We start from the raw sequence: 22,086 nt of genomic DNA, 5'->3' as shown, positions 1-22,086 counted from the left end.
TTGAACAACACCCGCTTATAAATGATCTGTGAAGCGCAGACGGTCCCACGCTCAGTGTGAGGCTCTTTGTAACGTTCAATCATCTGACAGTCTGCTCTCTGCTCCATCGCTGGATTTATGCCCCCGGACCCCATCCCGTCCCGTCCTCCCACCACCCCTCGTGGGTCTGTGTGAAGACCACCGACACCTCCCTCTAAAACCCCATTCGCCTGTATCCACCCATCAGATGCCAGACTTTCTCTCCCCCCACTCCATCAGCCTGAAGACGGGTGCCTCCACAGATGCTGCCTGGCCCGCTGGGTTCCTGCAACACCTTTGTGGCCGGTTTTGACGCTAGCTATTTAGCCGCGAGTGGCGTCACCCACCGACCGTCTCCCCCTCCCCCTCCAAGTCAGTCCCACCTGCCTGTGTTTGGCTCATTTCCCTCTAAACCTTACCTATACATATACTTGTCCTAATGTTTTTTTACACGTTGCGATAGTACCTGCCTCAACCACCTCCCCTGGCAGCTCATTCCATACTCCTATCACCTTTGGTGTAAAAAAAGTTGCCCCTCAGGTTCCCATTAAATCTTTCCCCCCTCACTTTAAACTCATGTCCTCTGGTTTGTGATTCACCTACTCTGGGTAAGGCAATCACCCTATCTTTTCCTCTCATGATCTTATACGCCTATAATAAGATCATACCTCATCCTCCTGTGCTCCAAGGAATAGAGTTCTAGCCTGCTCAACCTCTCCCTGTAGCTCAGGACCTCGCGACCTACTGGTAGGGCAGATACCCTGTTCCAGCCCCCAGCCCCAGTCAGAGCTATTCAGCACGGAAAGTGGCCCTTCGGCCCAACTTGTCCATGCCAATCAAGATGTCCCACCTTCACCCAGACCACTGGTCTGAGACCAGCATCCCATCTCCTGCACAGAGATCCCCTCCCAGTGCCACAAGCCTGGAGGTTATTGCTGTTTGCCAGAGAGGTTGGCAGAGGGGTGGGTGGGGGACAGGAGCAGCAGCGGAGTGGGGGCTTTGCTGAAACCCATGACACGACATTAACCTCACGATGCTGGTCAGTGGTTCACCCCTCGGCCGGAGCGGAGGGTCTGGGAGGCAGCGAAGAGCTGGAGCCGCTCCGTGGGTCACAGAACCTGGCGGGCGGAAGGAGGTACACAAAAAAGCTGGAGAAACTCAGCGGGTGCAGCAGCATCTATGGAGCGAAGGAAATAGGCGACGTTTCGGGCCGAAACCCTTCTTCAGACGGGCGGAAGGAGGGGCAGCTTGTGGCGGGCGCAAAGTCTCAGAGGTGCCGCCGCCAGGGGCCCCACAGAGAGAGAGAGAAAGAGACCGGGATAACTGAACCCCGGCCACAAACACCACCGCTACTGTCTCAGTTAAAGAACGCAGGTGAATTCTCTCCCAGTTTCGTTTTTTGAAGCCTGGAACAGAAGCGGAGAGTGAACCTCTGTCTCACCTGGACAGTTTAGAGATAAGGCATGGAAGCAGGCCTTTCGGCCCACCGAGTTCATGCGATCACCCGTTCTATCCCACTCCCTGCACACGGGACAATTTACAGATTAACCTATAAACCCGCACGTTTGGGATGTGGGAAGAAGCTGGAGCACCCGGAGGCAAGCTACGCCGTCACGTGGTGAACGTGCAAACTCCACACAGACAGCACCCGAGGTCAGGATCGAACCCGCTGTGAGACATTCTGCCGCACCCAAAACGGACAACAGACGACTCGGCCAACCCTCGGTGACCATGTGGGTCAACGCACCCAAAACAAGGGGATCAAGTGCTGGAGGAACTCAGACGGTCGGGCAGCGTCTGTGTTGGGAATGTACAGACGCTTCCGATCGGGAAATGTCTGTCCATTTCTCTAGACTGGTCACTCCCAGTTCAACTCCCTCACTGTTGGGACGCCCCGGGTGTAACAGAGCGGAGAAAAATGAAGAGAACTCAATGGAGATTTTAAAATATATTACACTTTTTAAATTAATCCAAACACACGCACAGCATTCAAAAATGCGCTCAATTCTACACCCCTTGAAATGTTAAAACCAACGCGGGCCAACATGGCTCGGACAGAGCGGAACGGCACACAGTCCTCACCCCAGAGGGAGTGTACACACACCCACACTGAGGCCCTCCCTCTTCCCGCAACTCTGACAATCCCAGCGGCACCACGAATGAGGTGTAGCGATAAAATGCAGCGGCAGAGGGCGGCTAATAGGAGGGTTTAATATTTAATGCGCCTCTGACCGGGGCGGACTGGCCCTTCAACAAACACACAGCTTCATAATTAAGTCATTTGAGCGGGACTCAGACATATCGGTGAAATGCGAGTCCTCCGGGAGTCTGTATGGGCTGATCTCTGTACACCAGTGAGTGCCCCAGACACACAATAGAGGGCGGAGGCAGAGACTTCTGCACAGACACCGACACACACAAAAGAGGGTCTCAGAGGGACATGGATCAGATGGTTTACTGAACCCGAACTGAAGGCAATTTGCTTTACAGTAGACGTTCAGAAGTGAAGAGGTGTGCGCTTTTACAATTGGGGGAATCACACTGCCGAGAGCTGCCTGCGTATTAGCTCCAAGGAGGTTGGACAAACTTGGGATTGTTTCCTCTGGAGCGTATGAGGCTAAGGGGCGTAGATAGGGGAGACACAAAGATTTGCAGATGCTGGTTTAGAAATAAAGACAAAGTACTGGAGTGACTCAGCGGGTCAGGCAACTTGTCTGGAGATGCTGCCTGACCAACTGCGCTACTCCAGCACATTGTGTCCTAAAACACCCAGAACCTTTATCCCAGGGTTGCAAATGTTAGACTAGAGGGCATAGCTTTAAGACGAGAGGGGCAACATTTGAAGGAGATGCAAGTTTATTTCAGAGAGAGGTGGGTGCCTGGAACGTGCCGCTGGAGGTGTTGGCGGAGGCAGATATCATAGTGGCTTTTAAGAGGATTTTAGATGACACGTGGATATGCAGGGAATGGAGGGATATGGATCAGGTGCAGACAAATGAAATTATTTTAACTTGGCATCGTGTTCAGCAGAGACATTGTGGGCTGAAGGGCCTGGTATTGTGCTGTACTGTTCTTTGTAGAAACAAAGCACTGCGGATATTGGTCTACATAAAAAAGACATGCGGTGCTGGAATAATTCAGCAGATCAATAGATGCACGAGTAGGCCATTCGGCCCTTCAAGCCAGCACCGCCATTCACTGTGGTCATGGCTGTTCATCCACTATCAGTACCCCATTCCTGCCTTCTCCCCATATCCCCTTACTCCACTATCTTTAAGAGCTCTATCTAACCCTCTCTTGGGAGCAGCCAGCCAATTGGCCTCCAATGCCTTCTGAGGCAGAGAATTCCACAGATTTACAACCTTCTGTGTGAAAAAGTTTTTCCTCATCTCCGTTCTAAATGGCTTACCCCCTTATTCTTAAACTGTGGCCCCTGTTTCTGGACAGCATCTCTGGGGAACATGGATAGGGGATGTTTTGGGTCGGTCTGCACTGTTTTATGTTCAGGGAGACGGGGACCTTAGGGCAAGTGGTCAGTGAGAACATATTCCATCCTCTACAACTCCATGGGGGGGGGGGGGGGGGGGGGGGGGGTGGGAGCGGACAGGCGAGGCCTTGGTCAGCGGCTCCGGACAGCTAACCCCTCCCGAACCCAGTCCGAGTGGTCGCTGTGTGGAGGCAGGAATCTAGCCAGCGAACCCTGCTGGGCAGAGGGCAGGACTGCAGTGGAGGCACAAGGAAATGCAGAGGCTGGAATCCTGAGACAAACACAAAGTGCTGGAGGAACTCAGCGGGTCAGGCAAAATCTATGGAGGGAAATGGACGAATGACTTTTCAGGCTGGGACCCTTCCTCAGACTGAGAGCAGGGGGAAAGGGGTTAGAAAGTTGGAGAGAGGTGGGGGTGGGACAAACTTTGGCAAGTGATGGGTGGGTACAGCCGAGGGGGGGGGAATTAGAAAATGGGTGAAGTGACAAAGGCTGGAGACAAAAAGGGTGTCAAATAAGAGGAGTGACATGTGGTCAGAGGAAATAGGAAACATATAAACGGGGGATGATATTGAAGGGAAAGGAGCACGGTGACCATTTCTGCTGCAGAAACCTGCATCCCCTTTTCCCCCATCCACACCACCAGTGATGACTTGCTGCACCGATGTTTAGTATAAACTGATGTAAACCTATTAAGGAAACATTTCCCCTTCTATTGTATGACCAGTGTGAGTGATACCCACTACAGGTGCACATTCACAGACAGACCTGGTTTGAAAACCATACGGATTAATTACATAATCAACATCTTACACAGATGCAGAACAACAGCATGAAGATGGCACTCTCTGGAGGGGATCCCTGGCTGGCAAGACCCCACTGTAAACACCATTCGCTCGCCCCATATATTTCCCCTGACTCAGGAGGTAGTGAAACATCGCAGCTTCTAGTCAGAGGCACTGGTCCTCAGATCAGACCACGCTGAGGTTCCACTGCCTTCAGATGCTAGCAGGTCCCACCGCCATTCTCTCCAAGAGCAGCAGGGAGTTCAATCACCTCTGACTCCACCCTTGTATAACCCACCATCACTGGGACTTGTTCTGGTCACAATCACATCGGAGACCCCCAAACCGCAGGGGGTAAAATGAGCTGTCAAGTTTTCAAAGTTGAGTCATACAGCACAGAAACAGGCCCTTCGGCCCAGCACATGCGTAGTGACCAAGATACCTCATCTAAGTAAATCCCATTGCCCACATTTGGCCCCTATCGCTTTCCTATCCATGTACCTACCCAAATGTCTTTTAAATGTTGTTATAGTATCAGCCTATACTACTTCCTCTCAAGTTACCCCTCAGGTTCCCATAAAATCTTACCCCTCTCATGTTAAACTTATGTCCTCCAATTTTTGATTTCCCTACCCTGGGTATACTGTGTATTCACCCTGTCTATTCCACTCATGATTTTATACACATCTCTAATGCCATTCCTCATCCTCCAGCGCTCCAAGGAATAGCCTGCCCAACCTCTCACTGTAGCTCAGGCAGGCGGACCTACATTTTTGGGGCCCTGAAGCTTGAGCTGTTATGGGGGCCCTTTCGCAACCAGCAACAAGGTCTGGGTAACCACCGTTATCCTCTACAATGGGGTCGTTCCACGACAGATCACCACAAATTTTAATTTCTGTCATAAATGTTAATAGTGTTTTAAATTGCATAATTATTTTACATTAAATATATTTAGAATGAAACATCCTTAATTTTTCATTTACGCTAGCCTACATGATACTTTAATAACCTTAAAATTTTTATTTTAACTATTATTTTGTATTGAATTATCAGACAGTAGACCCAAAATTGTGGACTAAGCATGATATTCACCTCCAGAAAAAAAGTAGGAAGTATTGGCCGGTGGTCCAGGAGGCTGGCTGGGCCCCCGGCAGGGTCTAGGGGCAGTGCCCCGGTGGGGGTCTCAGAGGGCAACTCCCCCTGAAGCTCCTGCATTTTCAATAAATTGAAAGTGATTCTCTAACTTTCTGCTGGTAGTTTTCATAACAGAAGCGTAGGATTTTTCTAACACATATGCAGTAAAATAACCCCCAAAAGATATATATTTCATGAAGTAGACAATAGACAATAGGTGCAGGAGTAGGCCATTCGGCCCTTCGAGCCAGCACCGCCATTCACTATGATCATGGCTGATCATCCACAATCAGTACCCCGTTCCTGCCATTTCCCCATATCCCCTGACTCTGCTACCTTTAAGAGCTCTATCTAGCTCTCATCTTGAAAGCATCCAGAGAATTGGCCTCCACTGCCTTCTGAGGCAGAGAATTCCACAGATTCACAACTCTGTGTGAAAAAGTATTTCCTCATCTCTGTTCTAAATGGCCTACCCCTTATTCTTAAACTGTGGCCCCTGGTTCTGGACTCTCCCAGCATTGGAAACATGTTCCTGCCTCTAGCGTGTCCAAACCCTTAATAATCTATATGTTTCAATAAATGGCCTCATACAGCTAAAAAAATCTTTACAAAAAATATCACCTGAAATGTCTCTTTGCCTAGCACTGAGATGAGAATTAGATGAGGTATTCCCTGCCACAGAAGGCAGTGGCCTCGTCGCCTTCAGCAGCACCTCGGTCTCCCTTCCTGATCTCAGACACCCACTTCTCCTCACCTCACCTCCGCTCACTTCCCCTCACCTGCACATCTACACCTCGACTAATCCCCTCGCCTCACTAAACCCCTCGCCTCGATAATACCTCACTACCAAACTTCTCCTCACACCTAAACCTCGCCTCGACTAAACCGTACCTCAATAACCCCTGCGACTCAAATAAACCTCACACCTTAACCCACCTAAACTTAACTAAACCTCCCACCTCACGCCTAAACTCCACATCACACCTAATCCGCGCGTCTTCCGCTTCCGCTATTTATAGCCCCCCCACCGGCGTCGCCTCACGCGAGTTGAACGGCTCCAACCAGGGGGGCGGGGCTGAGCAGCGCAAGCGCATTGCCCTAGAGAGCCGGTGGGAGGAGAGGGGCCACATGCGCTGACGTTGACGTCGAGCCCCCCCCAGTCCCCCTCCCTGCGGGAGCGGGATAGAGGCGGCGATTAGTCGAGGTGGGGATTAGGTGTGAGGTGGGAGGTTTAGTCGAGGCGAGTTTAGTGTGAGGTGAAGTTTAGTCGAGGCGAGGGGTTTAGTCGAGGTGAAAAATCAGATTAATTTCTAGGAAAAAAAATTTAAAAATTGGAATTACGATTTAAATCGGAAGAATATCTGGACTAAAGTCGCTTCCGGGATTAGGGCCCCTGAAGCTTAAGCTTCATTAGTTTCATAATAGATCCGCCCCTGAGCTCAGGCACTCAAATCCCGGCAACATCCTCACAAATCTTCTCTGCAACCTTTCTACCCAAATGGCATCTTTCCTATAGCAGTGACCTAAACTGAACACAGTCCTTCAAGTGCAACCTCACCAACAAATTGTACAAATGCAACAGATTTCATCCCACTGTCTGAGTGGATAGTCTGAACTGCCTCAAACCTCTCTCTCCCCCTCCCCTCCCCCATACCAGCATATCCACACTCACATCCATCTTGGGTGACCACACACACCCCCCCTCCCCCCCCCCCCCCCCTCTGGTGTAACCATACCTGCTCCCTCTCACTGACTGGGACCCCCCCCCCACACCCAGGTGCTCATTCCCTTCCTTCCTCCCCCTCTGGTACCTCCTCTCCCCGGGATATCTTTCACACACACCCTCCCCCCTCCCACCCCGGGACACGTCCCTCCATGTACAAGAAGGCTGCCGGAATACATTTTGACTCTTCATGCCCCCGTGGTTTAGGACAATGCCCAAGTTCCAGTGCGAGAGCAGGCGAGGTTGAGAAGTGGATGACGTACTTTGAATGGAAGCATCTCGAGCCACTGACCCCCACTCAACCCCCCATGGACACGGGATAGAGGCAGAGGGCGGCAGGAGCACCCAGCGCTGATCGTCCAGCCATCATCCCCGGCTTGTCCTGACGGGGAGATGGAAGCCGCCGGAGGAGTTTGACAGACGGGAGTTCTGCCGCCTTGGAGCCGCTGTCCTTTCACCTGGAGACTCGAGTGTTCACAGGACGTGCCGGGGCATCAGGCAGGGACAACAGTCGCAGGTCTTCCACATGTAGCTGGGGCTGGTGGAGAGGTCAGCCAGCACTGTGGAGAAGTCCCGCTGTGGGAATCAGCACGTTGGGGGGGGGGGGGAGAGATGCAGGGGATACAGGCAGGGATCACAGAGTGAAGAGCTTTGTTGCGAGCTCGGTGCGAGGAGATGGAGGGAAGGCACTTGAGAGCAGACGTGGTCCTGCGCCATCCCTCCACCTTCCTATGAGGCCATCAGGTACTGATGGAAGTACAGGCCGAAGAGATTGGTCACCACCTGACAAGCCGCCAGCCACCAGGTCAGGAAGGAGAAGAGGCCCCGGTAAAAAAGGGGGGTGAACACATTGCGCAGGGCACCCAGTGCCGCCATGATCTGTGAGGCAGCTATTCGATAGTCGCCCTCCTCTTCGGGGGCATCTTCCAAGGAACGAGGGCTGACGTCGACCGCCGGCAAAGCCATGGGTGGCTCCGGGAACAGACCCCAGGAATAGTCTCCTGAAAAACACGGGATACGCACAATTACTGCGGGCCGGGAGGTGTGAGGCGGCTGCTGGCCGGGTCAGAGGTTCGAGAGAGAGGGGGGGGGGGGGAAACAGATGTCTGGGCTCGGAACCAGGGGCAGGGCGAGCTGCCTCAGAGAACAGCTGACTGCCCCACGCTCACCAAGTTCAGAGACACACAAGGACAATACAGACACGTGGACTCTTTGCAGGTCCTTACCCAGGACTTTAAGCAGCAGAGTGGAGTGGAAGATGAGGATTACTGGGCCCAGATACTGCACGGTGACCACGCACAGGTAGCAAAACACTCGTGAAACCTGCACAAGGGGAAAGAAATACACCCCGTTAGTCACAACACAAGACACTGTCTACAGAATATTCACAGGGATTCGCAGCAGCATCAGAATCCCCTGGGATCAGGATTCAGGCAATCCCTGGACTCACAAAGATCTTGGAACGGTGTGCAGGACAGAGATGTTCTGTTCTATATCAATGTCAATGTTCTATATAATAATCTCAAACTGCTCAATTAGGTTCCAATTGACAATATGGTCTTTGTTATCTGTGTTGTTATCAGAACATTCAACTCCAGCCCCATAAGCTTTGAAACTCTCCAACCTGTAACTCACCCCAGATACCTGGCACTGACAGATTCAGATTCTGCTGCCTGGTTATGAGTTATTCTATGCATAACTCCACAGAATTAGAGTAGACTCCAGGCTTGAGTATTTAAGAAGAGAAACTGCCTGAGCACCAGATGCCTCATCATCTTCGAGCCACTACTTTCTCAATCAACTAATACAATGAAGAAACTGTGGTTCTAACAACTTTGATCTTTCAGACCAGCTCAGGAAGAATTGTGTAAATGTTTCCCTTGTATCCCTTGCATGGTGACACAGTCCCACCAAGTGCTCCCGGGCACTCGGCTTAGATTGAGGTTTACACAGAGGGGCAGAGACTTTGCGTAATTGAGACATTGGAGCTGCTTAACGTCAGGGATGTGGGGCTGGGGGATTAGTGCCGCACAACAGGCCCACCGCTGTTAGCGTCACACTGAGGTTTGCACCAGGAAGGTGAAATGAGGGACTTAAATGGGAAATGCTGGCAAAGTGTTTCTAAATGGTAACAAGAATGATATTGTTGACTGGAAGTGTGCTATATTTTAAGCATTCTGCAGAGGTTAATAACACTGTGCGTTAACAAGCCTATTATTTGTGGAAACAGAGTAAAAGCAGAAGGATGCCTTCATAGAGTCATAGTGCTGTACAGCACGGGAACAGGCCCTTCAGCCCACCTTGTTCATGCCGACCAGTTGGCAATCTGGGCTAGTTTCATTCGGCTGAATTTGACCCAGAGCTCTCTAAACCCATCCTATCCATTATCTTTTAAAATTTGTAATTGGATATACTTCTATTGCTTCTTCAGGCAGCTTGTTCAACCACACAAAGGGTGGTGGGTATATGGAACGGGCTATCAGAGGAGGTAGTTGAGGCAGGTACAGTAACAGCATGCAAAAGATATTTGGATGGGTAAATGGACAAGAACTGTTTAGAGGGATATGGGTCAAACGCAGGCAAATGGGACTTGCTTAGAATGGGCATATGATCAGCATGGACCAGTTGGGCTGAAGGGTCTGTTTCCATGCTCTATGACTCCACGTGACCACCCTCTGAGTGAAAAAGTTGCCCCTAACGTCCCTCTTAAATCCCTCCCTTCATCAGTAATTGTCCACCATTTCCACTGAGGTCAAATTGATTTTTGGTTCAGAATTTTTGCACTATTTAAAATAAAAATGAGACGGAATTCTGATCACCAAAGTTTATGAGATGGAACTTGTTACACACTGGGGATAGGCACAAAATGCTGGAGCAACTCAGCGGGTCATGCACCCTCTAGATGAAAGAGTTGACATTTTGGGTCGAGACCCTTGATCAGACTGAATAGTCTTGATCCGAAACGTCATCTATTCCTTTTCTCCAGAGATGCTGCCTGAGCCGCTGAGTTACTTCGGTATTTTAGTGGAAACAGGCCCTTCAGCCACACTGGCACTGGCCAACAATCTCCCAGCTACACTAGTCCCACTTGCCTGCGCTTGGTCCATATCCCTCCAAACCTGTCCTATCCATGTTCCTGTCTAACTGTTTCTTAAACAATGGGATAGTCCCAGCCTCAACGACCTCCTCTCGCAGCTTGTTCCATACACCCACCACCCTTTGTGTGAAAAAGTTACACCTCGGATTCCTATTAAATCTTTTCCCCTTCACCTTGAACTTGTGTCCTCTAGTCCTCGATTCCTCTACTCTGGGCAAAAGACTCTGTGCATCTACCCGATCAATTCCTCTCGTGAATTAGTATACCACTATAAGATCTCCCCTCATCCTCCTGCGCTCCATGGAATAGAGACCCAGTCTACTCAACCTCTCCCTACAGCTCACACCCTCTAGTCCTGGCAACATCCTCAATATCGTTCCTATAACATGGTGCCCAGAACTGAACACAATATTCTAAATGCGGTCTCACCAACGTCTTATACAACTGCAACATGACCTCCCGACTTCTATACTCAATACTCTGATCAATGAAGGCCAAAGTGCCAAAAGCCATTTTGACCACTTTATCTACCTGCGACTCGACCTTCAAGGAACCACGCACCTGTACTCCTAGATCCATCTGCTCTACAACACTACCCAGGGGCCTACCATTTACTGTGTAGGTCTTGCCCTTGTTCGACGTCCCAAACTGCAACACCTCACACTTCTCAGTATTAAATTCCATCAACCAATCAGATTTGTGAGACACGACCTCCCACGTACAAAACCATGCTGACTATCCCGAATCAGCCCTTGCCCATCCAAATATCCTATCCCTCAGAATACTCTCCAGTAACTTACCAACTACAGATGTTAAGCTCACCAGCCTATAGTTCCCAGCATTTCCCCTGCAGCCCTTCTTGAAAAGAGAAACAACATTCGCCACCCTACAGTCTTCTGGCACCACTCCTGTGTTTTGTGTCTATCTTTGCTGTAAACTAACATCTGCAGTTCCTTCTTACACATTGTTACACACTGACTTCTGTTTAGAGGAGTGCCAAGTCCTCCTCCTTCCTACAATGCACTGTACCTTGCGCTGAATCTCGATCATGGTGATGGATCCAGCCTCCTTCCCCATCTGCTCCACCCACGTCTCGGCCAGGTTGAGGTAGGCCTGTAGGTGGTATCGCGTCATCAGCAGACGCAGCGCGCAGAGTCCCAGCACCACCCACAGGCGCGCCGTGTTGTATGTCGAGTCGGACATCCTATGGGAAGGGGGGTGAAAACAGAGGCAGCATCAGAGCAGTCACGTCACTGCAGGAGCCCGCAGCTGTGCAGCAGGGATGAACCACGGAGCATTGAGGGTGTGGAACCGGACTCATGCCTGGTTTGGAGAGGCCAAAGCCCAGAGCAATAAACACCTTGAGAGTCAGGGCATTCAGGAAGTACAAAGGGTCAGGGAAATCTCAGCCCTCCCTCCCCCAACCTCAACCACATCCCTGCATACCCACAGCTGGCCTACATTCACACTCCCTACCCAATTCACATCCCCGCCCAAGACACAGTTGGAACCCAGGGTTTGGAACTGTCAAAATTGAGACCACAATGTGGTTGAAAGGGCAAAATAGATCAGTCTTGATAAAACGGCAGAGCAGACTCGATGGGCCAAATGGCCTACTATGTTTTACAGTCTTATAAGTCAGTGCACCTGGAAGATGGATCTGTAGTGTATGGTGGAACAATGCAGAGAATACGCTACCCCAGCAAAGAAAAACTGTAGCGTAACAGCTACATTACTGGGTGAGAAATCCAGGACAAGTCACGATGTTCCAATCTTTTTATGGTGAATTTGAATCAATTAATTAAAAAACATATCAGGAATTACAGAGCTCAACTTCAGTGACCATGGACTCAACTGTCATTAGAACCATCGGCCCTTACCCAATTATGGCCACAACAATTCTGGACTCTCACCAATTCACTGGCCTCTAAAATATCTCTCCAGATACAATTGGAATGAGAACAAACACTGGGGAATCAAGGAACTGCAGATTCTTGAATCCAGCATAGATCCCAAAGTGCTGGAGTAACTCAGCAGGTCAGGCAGCATCTGTGGAGGACATCTCGGGGGTGATGTACACGAGTTGAGTTTATCCATGTGGTCCCTCCCCTTCCCCGAGGGTAAAGTGAACATAAGACACAAAAGTAACTCAGCCAGTCAGGCAGCAGCTCTGGAGAAAAGGAATTGGTGACTTTCGGGTCGAGACCCTTCTGATGTGACAAAGGCCAATGTGAAGCTAGCTCGGGTACTCACAGCTCAACCTTCTCACTCCCGAAGGGGGCGTTGATCACAAAGTCTCTGCTGATGGGCTTCACCCAGAGCAACAATATGATGACAGGTGACAGGAAGTTGGCGTACAGCAGAAACCTGGAAAATGGATACAAGCCACATGAGGATTGCCGAGCCAGACCACGCCGCACCCCATCCCTATACAGCATGCCCCACCGCACCCCTCCACACCTCACCGCTCCGTACCCCACCACCCCACACACAGTATAGGCAGCACAGCAAGCTCCCTGCCGAGGCAGAGACTGTGCAGGTAAGAAGTAAATAGTTAATCGAGGAGGGGAGAGGAGAGCCGGAGCTGCGTTTGAAGCAGGATTGTTATAGTTCATATGTGCATTCTTTAGTAAACATGTCTCCCTTTGGTAATCAAGTAGGTAACTAATTATCTTTCTCAGAGTTAGATACTTGATCAGTAAAATGTTAGATAAAAGGTTACTAAAGGTTGAATAAAATTCACATTACTCCACCATCAGTTGAAGAATGTTCTCGGGTTCTAATTGACACCTGAATGGGGATCCAGACGTTGTGTCAGACGATACCTCTGGCAGTGAAGCCATCGCTCAGTGGTTCAGTGAATCAATCAGGTCCCTTTGCAAACTTGGAGCTCAATTACTTATGGCGTTTGGACAGAGCCACACAAGGACAACTGTCCGGGATTGAATAGCCTACTCTTGCTGTTCTGCAATCAGCCCCTCTCACGGGGCCCACTGATGCACTGCGCGGTGCTACTCACTGTGTCAGAGGTTTGTCTGCTGTCATCTTCAGAGCATCCAAGTGAGTCTGAGCCAGGCGGAGGCCTGGGAATGTTAGACATGCTCCAATGAATGAGGAAAGCCCAACCAGTGAGAGCTTAAAGATCAGTCTGGCCACCGAGTATCTGCAACGGAAAGGATCTCGAGTCAGCCTTTAACCTACTTCTGCAGCCATTACTCCCATTTTGTTAATTTTGTTAGCCCTTGCTGTCTCCTCCCCTTCCTTAGCCCTCGAGCTGTCTCCTCCCATCCCCCTGCCCTCGGGCTCCTCCTCCTCCCTTTTTCCTTCCTTCTCCCCGCCACCCCCTATCAGTCTGAAGAAGGGTTTCGGCCTGAAACGTTGCCTATCTCCTTCGCTCCATAGATGCTGCTGCACCCGCTGAGTTTTTCCAGCATTCTTGTGTACCTTCGATTTTCCAGCATCTGCAATTCCTTCTTGTACACGAACGCCATTACTCCCATGGCTGGTTCAATCTAGGATCACTTATAGGATGTTGATGGTTGCAGATTTGGGTGGCACACTGGTACAGCTGCTGCCTCACAGCATCAGAGACCCGAGTTCAATGCTCACCTCAGGTGCTGTCTGTGTGGTATTTGCACGTTACCCCTGTAACCGTTTGGGTCTCCTCATGTGCCCCAGTTTCCCCCTACATCCCAAAGACGTACAGGTTTGAAGGTTACGAGGCATTTGTAAATTGTCCCTCGTGTAGAATGGATGGGAAAGTGGGATAATTTAGATCTGGTGTGAACACTAGATGGTTGGCTTGGACTCCGATAACAGGGCCGGTTTCCAAATTACATCCTTCAAGCTATCAAAGCGTTCAATCAATTTTTCAATTTGGCAAAAGTTCTGAACGTGAAGGTGGATGGGCACGGGCCCTGGAGAAGGGCAGTCCCTGGCACTGATGCGGTACAACTGTTACTTGTTGCTTATCCCCTGCCCGAGTGCTGTCCAGATTTGCTGCGGGCAGGCAAGCATTGTGATACATTCATCTCGAAATAATGCATTTGGACCTTGAAGTGTTACAGAGAGGAGAGGCCTTGGTTAAACTTCTTCCTCAAAGGGAAAAGTTTTAGAAAACTGGCCTACGTGTGCAGATCACCACTAATACCTGCGTGTCCACAGTGCCTATCATGCAATCGTGCACAACAAAACAGCAAACATACAGCAGCTAGGTTGCTTGATGGTGACTTTGGCAGAGAAGTCAATGTTGGCTGGGTCAATGGGGGAAGAGAGCTCCCTTCAAAGGGGCAGAGGGGCCTTAATCTGAGGTGTAACTTTACAGCTGGTACATCCAACATGTGATGCTCCGTCAGAGTAGTCTATCTGCCATCCATCTCTGTAACGGGCAGTGACCCATGACCACACCTGAGGGAAGAACGTTATCCTCCAAACCTTGGATGAAAGAATATTCAAAGAAAACAGTTTTATAAGGGAAAAGTTGTTTTGACAAGAAAGGGGCGGGAGGGGCACTTACGGCCAGATGTTAACCAGTCCTAGCTGTCTGAAAAAGACCTGCAGGTTTTCATACAAGTTGGCAAACCCTGTGTGGGGAACAAAGACAAAGAACAATCAGTGTTTGCAGATACAAGAGGCAGTTGTAGTTTCATAGTTATTTGGAACTTCACCCAGTGTCTAGTGGGTGGCAGACAAGAAAGATGCCAGTCTAAGTTCCCTCAGGGACCTCAACAAGCTGACACAAGTGACATGCAGTGCCCAACATCCAAGTCTACAATGATGACAGGGAACTATTACAGGGTGCTCCCCTGTACCTGCTGTCCTGGTCCTTGCAGGTAATGGATCAGGAGGGTTGGAGGCAGTGGGTTTAATAGTTGTTCTGTACATTGCAAATAGAACAATACAGCACAGGAATGATCCCCCTAGCCTATAATGTTTGTACCTAACATGTGTACCGAGTTAAACTGATCTCATCTGCCTGTACATGATCCATACCTCTATTTCCTGCACTTCCATGTACCTATCTAAAATCCTCTTGAATGGCACTATTGTATTTCCCGTCACCACCACCCCTAGTAATGCGTTCCAAGCCCCCACTACCCTCTATGTAAAAAAACGTAACCCGCACATCTCCATTAAACGTTTCCCCTCTCACCTTATAACTATGTCCGGTAGTGTTGGACATTTCCATCCTGGGAAAAAAGGTTCTGACTGCCCACCCTATCTATGCCTCTCATAATTGTTATACAATTCTATCAAATGTCCCCTCAGCCGCCGAGGGGATATCAGAGCAGATGAAATCAACCACAAGTCTATCTGACCGCACTGTCGTTACACTCCTTGAGCAGACAATTTATGAAAAGTAATTACAACAAACTCACCTGGTTCGAGTCCAAACTCCAGATATTCCTCTCGCACCACCAGCACCAACATGGCGATGATTAGGAAGAGAAAGGCGAAGATCAGGCAGACAGAGCGCTCTGCTCCTTCCTCAGTCTTGAAGTAATGAGTCATCATAGAGACGAGCACCTTACTGAATGCAGTGTCAAGGCAAGCAAGAGGATTGTAGGAAATAGACCCAATCTAAATTAAGGACATTCTGTGGTTCATTTTTAACATTATGTCACTCGCTGTGGCTTTCAGTGAACCTGCCCCAGTTTGGGAATCGTTCCGGAGGTGTAGCTAGAACGGACACGAACCAGATTTCGGTTCCACGTATCTTGCTTATGGAAGTCATTCATGTTAGGCCTTAACTGCTTCTCATCTAGATGAAACAAAGTAGCATCTGGATATACCAAAGATGTGCCGGTTTAAAGGTTAACAGGCTACTGTGTTGCCACCTCGAGTAAAACTAGTGCGAACAGGTGATCGATGGTCAGATGTAATTCCTCGATCTTTCAAAAATGTACCTACATCCACCTTTAAATATTCCTGAAGGTACACAAAAGGCTGGAGAAACTCAGCGGGTACAGCAGCATCTATGGAGCGAAGGAAATAGGCAACATTTCGGGCCGAAACCCTTCTTCAGACCCTGTTCTGTTAAATATTCCTGTTCTGGCTTCCAAAGCTCTCTGGGCTAGCGAATCCCAGACGTTCACTATCCACTGTGAGAAATTTCTACACACCCCTGAATTAAATCACCAGCATCTTGCCTTTTGACTGACATCTCAGGCTTGTCACTTGCTTCCACCCAGCCCATCTTCACAGTTCCTGGAAGTATCATCAAGGCGGCCACCCCACCCCTTTGCTCTCTTCTACCTTCTAGAAGATACAGGAGCTTGAAATCCAGGGACATCCCAGACTTAAGAAATGGTCCTTTCCTGCTGCTATCACTCTACCTGAATAGCATCAGCAGTTACCCCAAATGACCCTGGCCACGGCACATGGAGCTGGGACAAGGCATTAGGGACGCAGTGGCGGGTGCAGGCAACCACTGGCCGGCACAGAGGAGGGTTTAGGGGGCAGGGAACAACTGGCAGGTGCAGGGGACAGAGATCCATTGGGAGGGGCACGGGAGGGTTCATGGGGGCAGAGATGCACTGGGAGGCACAGGGGAGAGGGCAGAGGGCAGGGAATCGCTGGCAGGCACTCTCATTTTATATTTACAATGGTGACAGAGACAGGTAGAGTTCATTTATCCCTGGCGATTTCTGGAGGAGGGAATTAAGTAAGGCTGTAAACAGCACAATTCATTACAGTCATCTCAACCCGAAATGTCACCCATTCCTTTCTCTCCAGAGATGCTGCCTGTCCCTCTGAGTTTCCCCTCTCAAGACTTTGCCTTCCATCACAGTGGGTCCACTGTGATGGATGTTTGTGTGAACTAAATTGTGTGTATGTCTAGGAATTGTCTTTGTTTGTATGGCTGTGGAAACAGAATTTCGTTTGAGCCTCACTGAGGCTCAAATGACAATAAAATTGTATTGTATTGTATTGAGTTACTCCAGCATTTTGTGCCCACCTTCGATTTAAACCAGCATCTGCAGTTCTTTCTTACACATGTTAGCTGAAAGATTGGGCATTGAAGAACATTGTTGAAAACCTTGACAATAGCATCTTATACCTCCTATCTCGGTAGGTATGATAGGTAAATACCCATCTTTTACCTTCAGCTGAAAGAGTATTCAGTTCCTCACCCAAATGGTGCATCTCCCACAGGCTGTGCTCACTCTGACTTGCTCCGTAATGCCAGCCTGCTAGCTGTTTGACAGGAGAGGTTCTTTGCGCACAGATTGAAGGATGGGGTTGTTGCCCATGACACAAGGATACATCCCAAAGACCAATGTGAGCAGGCACCACAGCACACCTACGTTGACTTCACTCTGAATGCTGAGCAGACTGTAGTAGACCTCTGTAAACATGTAAACCAGGGTCGCATACATGACAAAGTCCACCAGCCACTGGTAGTCCAGGTAGTAGCGCAGGACTAAAGAAAAGAGACAAAGGGAGAAGGGCGTTTACCAGAGGTACACAGAAGTCATTTGGCGTGCTGGCTGAGCCTGGCAACACTGCGACCAGCTCTCCACTCGGCTAGTATTCTGAACCCCACCATTCACAACATTCTCACCTCTCTGTGCCCCTCCAATCACTATCCAACCATCAATATGCTCAAGGGACATGGTTTCAAAATGGCAAACCATCTGAAGGAGCTGTACAGGAGGGGTTATCAGAAACTAGTGGAGTTTAACTTGAGCAAGTGTGCGGTGCTGCACTTTGGGAGGTCAAACGCTAGGTGAAAATATACAATTAATGTCATGACAATTAACAGAATTGTTATGTAATGGGATCTTGGTGTCCTAGTCCGCAACTACCTGAAAGTGGTAACACAAGCAGATAGAGTAAATTTGGTATGCTTGCGTCTATAGGTTGGGACATTGAGTACAAGATCCCATCTCATCTAAACTACAGAGTCCAGGTGGGCATGGTGCAGCATCTGTGAAACTTGACTCATCATCAGGGGCGGCATGTTGGCGCAGCGGTAAAACAACTGCTTTACAACGCCAGAGATCTGGATTCGATCCAAACTTTGGGTGCTTGTCTGTGCAGAGTTTGTACGTCTCCCGGTGACCTGTGTGAGTTTTCTCCGAGATCTTCGGTTTCCTCCCACACTCAAAAGACATACAGGATTGCAGGTTAATTGGCTTGGTATTAATGTAAAATCGTCCCTAGTGTGTGTAGGATAGTGTACGTGTGCGGGGATCGCTGGTTGGTGAGCCAAAGGGCCTGTTTTCACGTTGTATCTCTAAACTAAAACATTGAATCTGCTGCTTACCCAAGGCATCAAGGGGCTTGATGGGTGTGGACTCCAAGGACAGCTTGATATCTTTGGGGACTGTTTCTGGTTTGCTTTCAGTGACGCCATTCTGTCTCCTGTGAAGAAGTTGAATATTCATAAGAATTCTTATCCCACGTTAGTTTAAACCCTCCCCAAAAGCACTACAACCCCCCCAGGTGAGGGTTTTCCACAATTTGGGCTGTTTATGAGGCTGGGATGTTGCAGCAGGGAACTTGTATTGACACAGTATTTTATTATCGTGGCCTCAATTCCCCAAAGCAATTCACAATAAATAACCTGTGCAGCAAACTGCTAGTTTTCAGAGCAAACTTGGAACTCATCTGAACATAATCTCACAAAGTTAAGTGATGTTAATGTAATTTTGGACATTCAAGTGGCAGGATAGCTGGGTTCACTGCTTATCGACTTATCAAACAGTGCAACACCATCCAAGTGAAGGCCTGGGTTCCATGCTCAGGACTATGTAGTGGACCAAAGCAATAATCTTCGGATTTAGACAGATACTGACGTGGAGATCATCGAAAATTTATATAGGAGATGCTACCTCAAATAGGCAGCCAGCATCATCAACGACCCACACAATCCTGGTCACACTCTCATTTCACTCCTGCCATCGAGGAAGGTGGTACAAGAGGCTGAAAACCGTGACCAGGAGGTTCAAGAACAGCTTCTTCCTAACTAATCAGGCTCTTTGACACTGCATGAAACTAACCCCAGCAACTATGAACTTGTATGGAATGTCCTTGATTTCACTAAGGATTTCGGATTGAGAAAAACTGGCCGTTATTTTATTTTAATGTTCCCAAGAGTGAAGGGTTAGTCTGAGCTGAGATAGTTCAATCAGTGATGTTTATCCTGGCCAGTGGGGACAGAGTGAAGCAGATCTAATCAGAGGGATTATTGCGAGGTAGAGTGTGGTGGATTGCATGCTCGACCAACCTGTCTCTTCTCTGTTTGGGCTTCTGCTTCCCTGCTAGGGTTCGAAGTTCTTCATCTGATGGATGTCTGAATCGGAGGAGACTGCAAGAAAATGGAATGCACAGTCAGCGGCACTAATCAACTTGTGGGACTAGTGAGGTTACAGCGGCTTTAAATGTATAAATGACAAAACAGATAGAAAGTCCACAGGTGCGCTGCACCTCAGTGTTTGCATGATCCAGCCATTGTTGTGGGATTATGGGGGGGGGGGGGTCTTGCAGATGGGGTGGTGGGGCAAGTGGGAAGGACGGGAACGCGGTAGACTTCATCATTGGATATCGTTCATCGGTGGATGAACAATATATTTTCCTTCTCTTGTTCTGGTGGTGAATTCAACACAACAGGAACCCAGTGTAGTAATATCAAATCAAATGTTAGACACTTCGCTGTTCCACGATAGCATGCAAGATATAGCTGGTTCACCCATCTTTTGGTTTGGGGAGCAAACCAGAATCTTTGCTCGTTTCGGGCCTATTTGTAACTGCAGTCCCATACAAACATAGATCAGGGTCTTGTTTACACTCTAAGGTTTTCAGTCATGGATATCGGAGCGATCCAGAGCCAGCTCTGCAGCTTGCCACAGTCAAATTACTGAGCAACTGCAGTGCCATCGCCTTATGCATGAAGAACACAGACCCTAGAAAGACAGACTTGCACCAGTCACAATCTCAGGAAATTGCAAAGTGCCTTCAGTGCAATCCAGGCACCTATTGAGACATAATCAGCTCTACAAGGTGGGAGAAATATAGGAGCAGATTCCTGATGAGCACCATCACTAAAACTGGAACCTTGATGTGATAATCAGTTTAGTGAAGTTGACCAAGGGATGACATTGGACCAGGATTCTGAACTTGGTAATAACAGCGTAGGATTTCTGTAATCGTCCACAATCACAGGAAGACCCTCACATTGACATCTCATCTAATCCCATCAAGTCAGAGGGGTTCTGAAAATCCCAGGACTTGTGCAAGAACCAGCTACAGAAGGCAGAGAAGTTAAAAGTGAAAGCCCAAATCCAAAAACAATTTAGAAAATAGATCTTACCTGCCGTTGCAGAGCAGCCAGCGGCCAATGGAATAATGAGGCACCAATTTCTGCATGAGAGATGCCATCAGAAGGCTCACAACAAGCTGGACCCCAATTATACCCTGGTGGGATACAAACGTAATAAATTATAGAGAGACCACCAAGATTCTTGCAGTTCGCATCCATTGCTCTGACTGAATGTGTCTGGATTTATTTTTTAATAACTATTCCCTTGACCGCTGCCCTCCAGGGGATCCGGGCCCTGCGCTGAATCCGTCTGGCCCTCTCCCCCTTGACTCCGGGGGTCTGTGTGGAAGTGGGGGTCTTTCCTTCCTCTCTCCCCCCGTCCCCGCGCTTCATCCTGGGCCGCAGCGACGGGGTTCCCGGCCCTACATTCACCGCTCACCATCTTCCGCGCTCGGTGTCAGGAGAGGCCCCGCCGTCAGTCACACACGTTCGCCCACCGGGTCACAGCTTCATCCGCCGGTGGCTGGAGCGTCGCCGTCGCCTCATGCAGCTGCACATCCGAGTCCAACTTCCGCGGCCATTGGCGGATCAGCAACCAATCAGCTCGTCGGTCTCTGTAGTGCCTGCTGGGATTTGTAGTCCACTCTGACACTGTAGCCGCTGTGTCTGGTCTGGAAGTAACATTTACTGCAAACTGACTGTCATTGAGATTCCTACTTTATAAAAAAGAAAGTTTTAAAGGTGTGATAACTCAGATCCGAATGTTGCCTGTGCATGTAAGATCATTATCTCTGCAGCAACATAAAACTGCCACTTGATACTTCACATTCCCATAAAAGGACACAATTAAAGAACAGTTAAAGGTCCACATGCGATATATTTTTGGCTGAAGGTAATTGGATCGGGCAACTATTGCGTTTAAAGCAACAGCTGCATATTCGCACCGTCGATACTAAAGCACATGCAAAGTGAAAAGAAAACTAGCAAATGCACTTGTGGAGATTCGTGGATTTTTTTTATTGCATCCAATTCAAAGCTTATGTCCATGCCTTTGGTGGCTTCCTCGCCCTCGTTTCACAATATCTGTCATCGGGTTTCTTCTCAAAATACCTAGACTCGTGGAATCTAAACCAATGCTCCTCTGAGCCACAGAGGTTGCGGCAAGGCTTGGCCTTGTTGTCCAGGCGCCAGGCTACTAAAGCATCTGAATCCTTTATAAAGTCTGAAACGTAACCTGTCCATTCCCTCCACAGATGCTGCCTGGCCCACTGAGTTACTCCGGCACTTTGTGTTTTGCTTATAATCTCGAGTAAATTCGTTCCAGTGGTCTTAAGAAACAAAAAAAGACGCACCATCATAAGAATAAAACTGGACAGTCTTTTCAAAAATAAACCTTATTCAGAATAATATATATATATATATAAACAGTGCAAAAACCCTTCATACATTCTCAGACTCACTACATTCAATAATGTCATACTCAGTAGTGTTTGCACCCATCTTTCGATAAAATATCCTTGCCGTTCATCTAGCTCCTGATGATGTTTCATCCCTTGTTTGAGGGATACCCCAACTGGA

General features: G+C 48.9%; 1 protein-coding gene and 1 long non-coding RNA gene across 2 annotated transcripts; both read right to left on the bottom strand.

Moving 5' to 3' along the window:
- Positions 1-1,955: 1,955 nt before the first annotated feature.
- LOC116989432 lies at positions 1,956-4,890 on the bottom strand. The gene is made up of 2 exons (XR_004416245.1): positions 3,660-4,890; positions 1,956-3,442 (listed from the first exon to the last, which is right to left on the bottom strand). It is a non-coding gene; the product is annotated as an uncharacterized LOC116989432 (long non-coding RNA).
- A 2,309-nt stretch (positions 4,891-7,199) lies between these two features.
- On the bottom strand, positions 7,200-21,076 carry tmem161a (transmembrane protein 161A). The gene is made up of 12 exons (XM_033046797.1): positions 20,948-21,076; positions 20,560-20,663; positions 19,477-19,557; positions 18,514-18,611; positions 17,511-17,667; positions 15,623-15,774; positions 14,761-14,827; positions 13,264-13,407; positions 12,498-12,611; positions 11,274-11,448; positions 8,374-8,470; positions 7,200-8,148 (listed from the first exon to the last, which is right to left on the bottom strand). The coding sequence occupies exons 1-12, from the start codon at positions 20,948-20,950 to the stop codon at positions 7,877-7,879; spliced, it is 1,464 nt and encodes a 487-aa protein (XP_032902688.1). The 5' UTR covers positions 20,951-21,076; the 3' UTR covers positions 7,200-7,876.
- Positions 21,077-22,086: the final 1,010 nt, after the last annotated feature.

Source organism: Amblyraja radiata, chromosome 29 (genome assembly GCF_010909765.2).
Source record: "Amblyraja radiata isolate CabotCenter1 chromosome 29, sAmbRad1.1.pri, whole genome shotgun sequence".
NCBI lineage: Eukaryota > Metazoa > Chordata > Chondrichthyes > Rajiformes > Rajidae > Amblyraja > Amblyraja radiata.
This window is presented reverse-complemented; position numbering and strand designations above follow the sequence as displayed.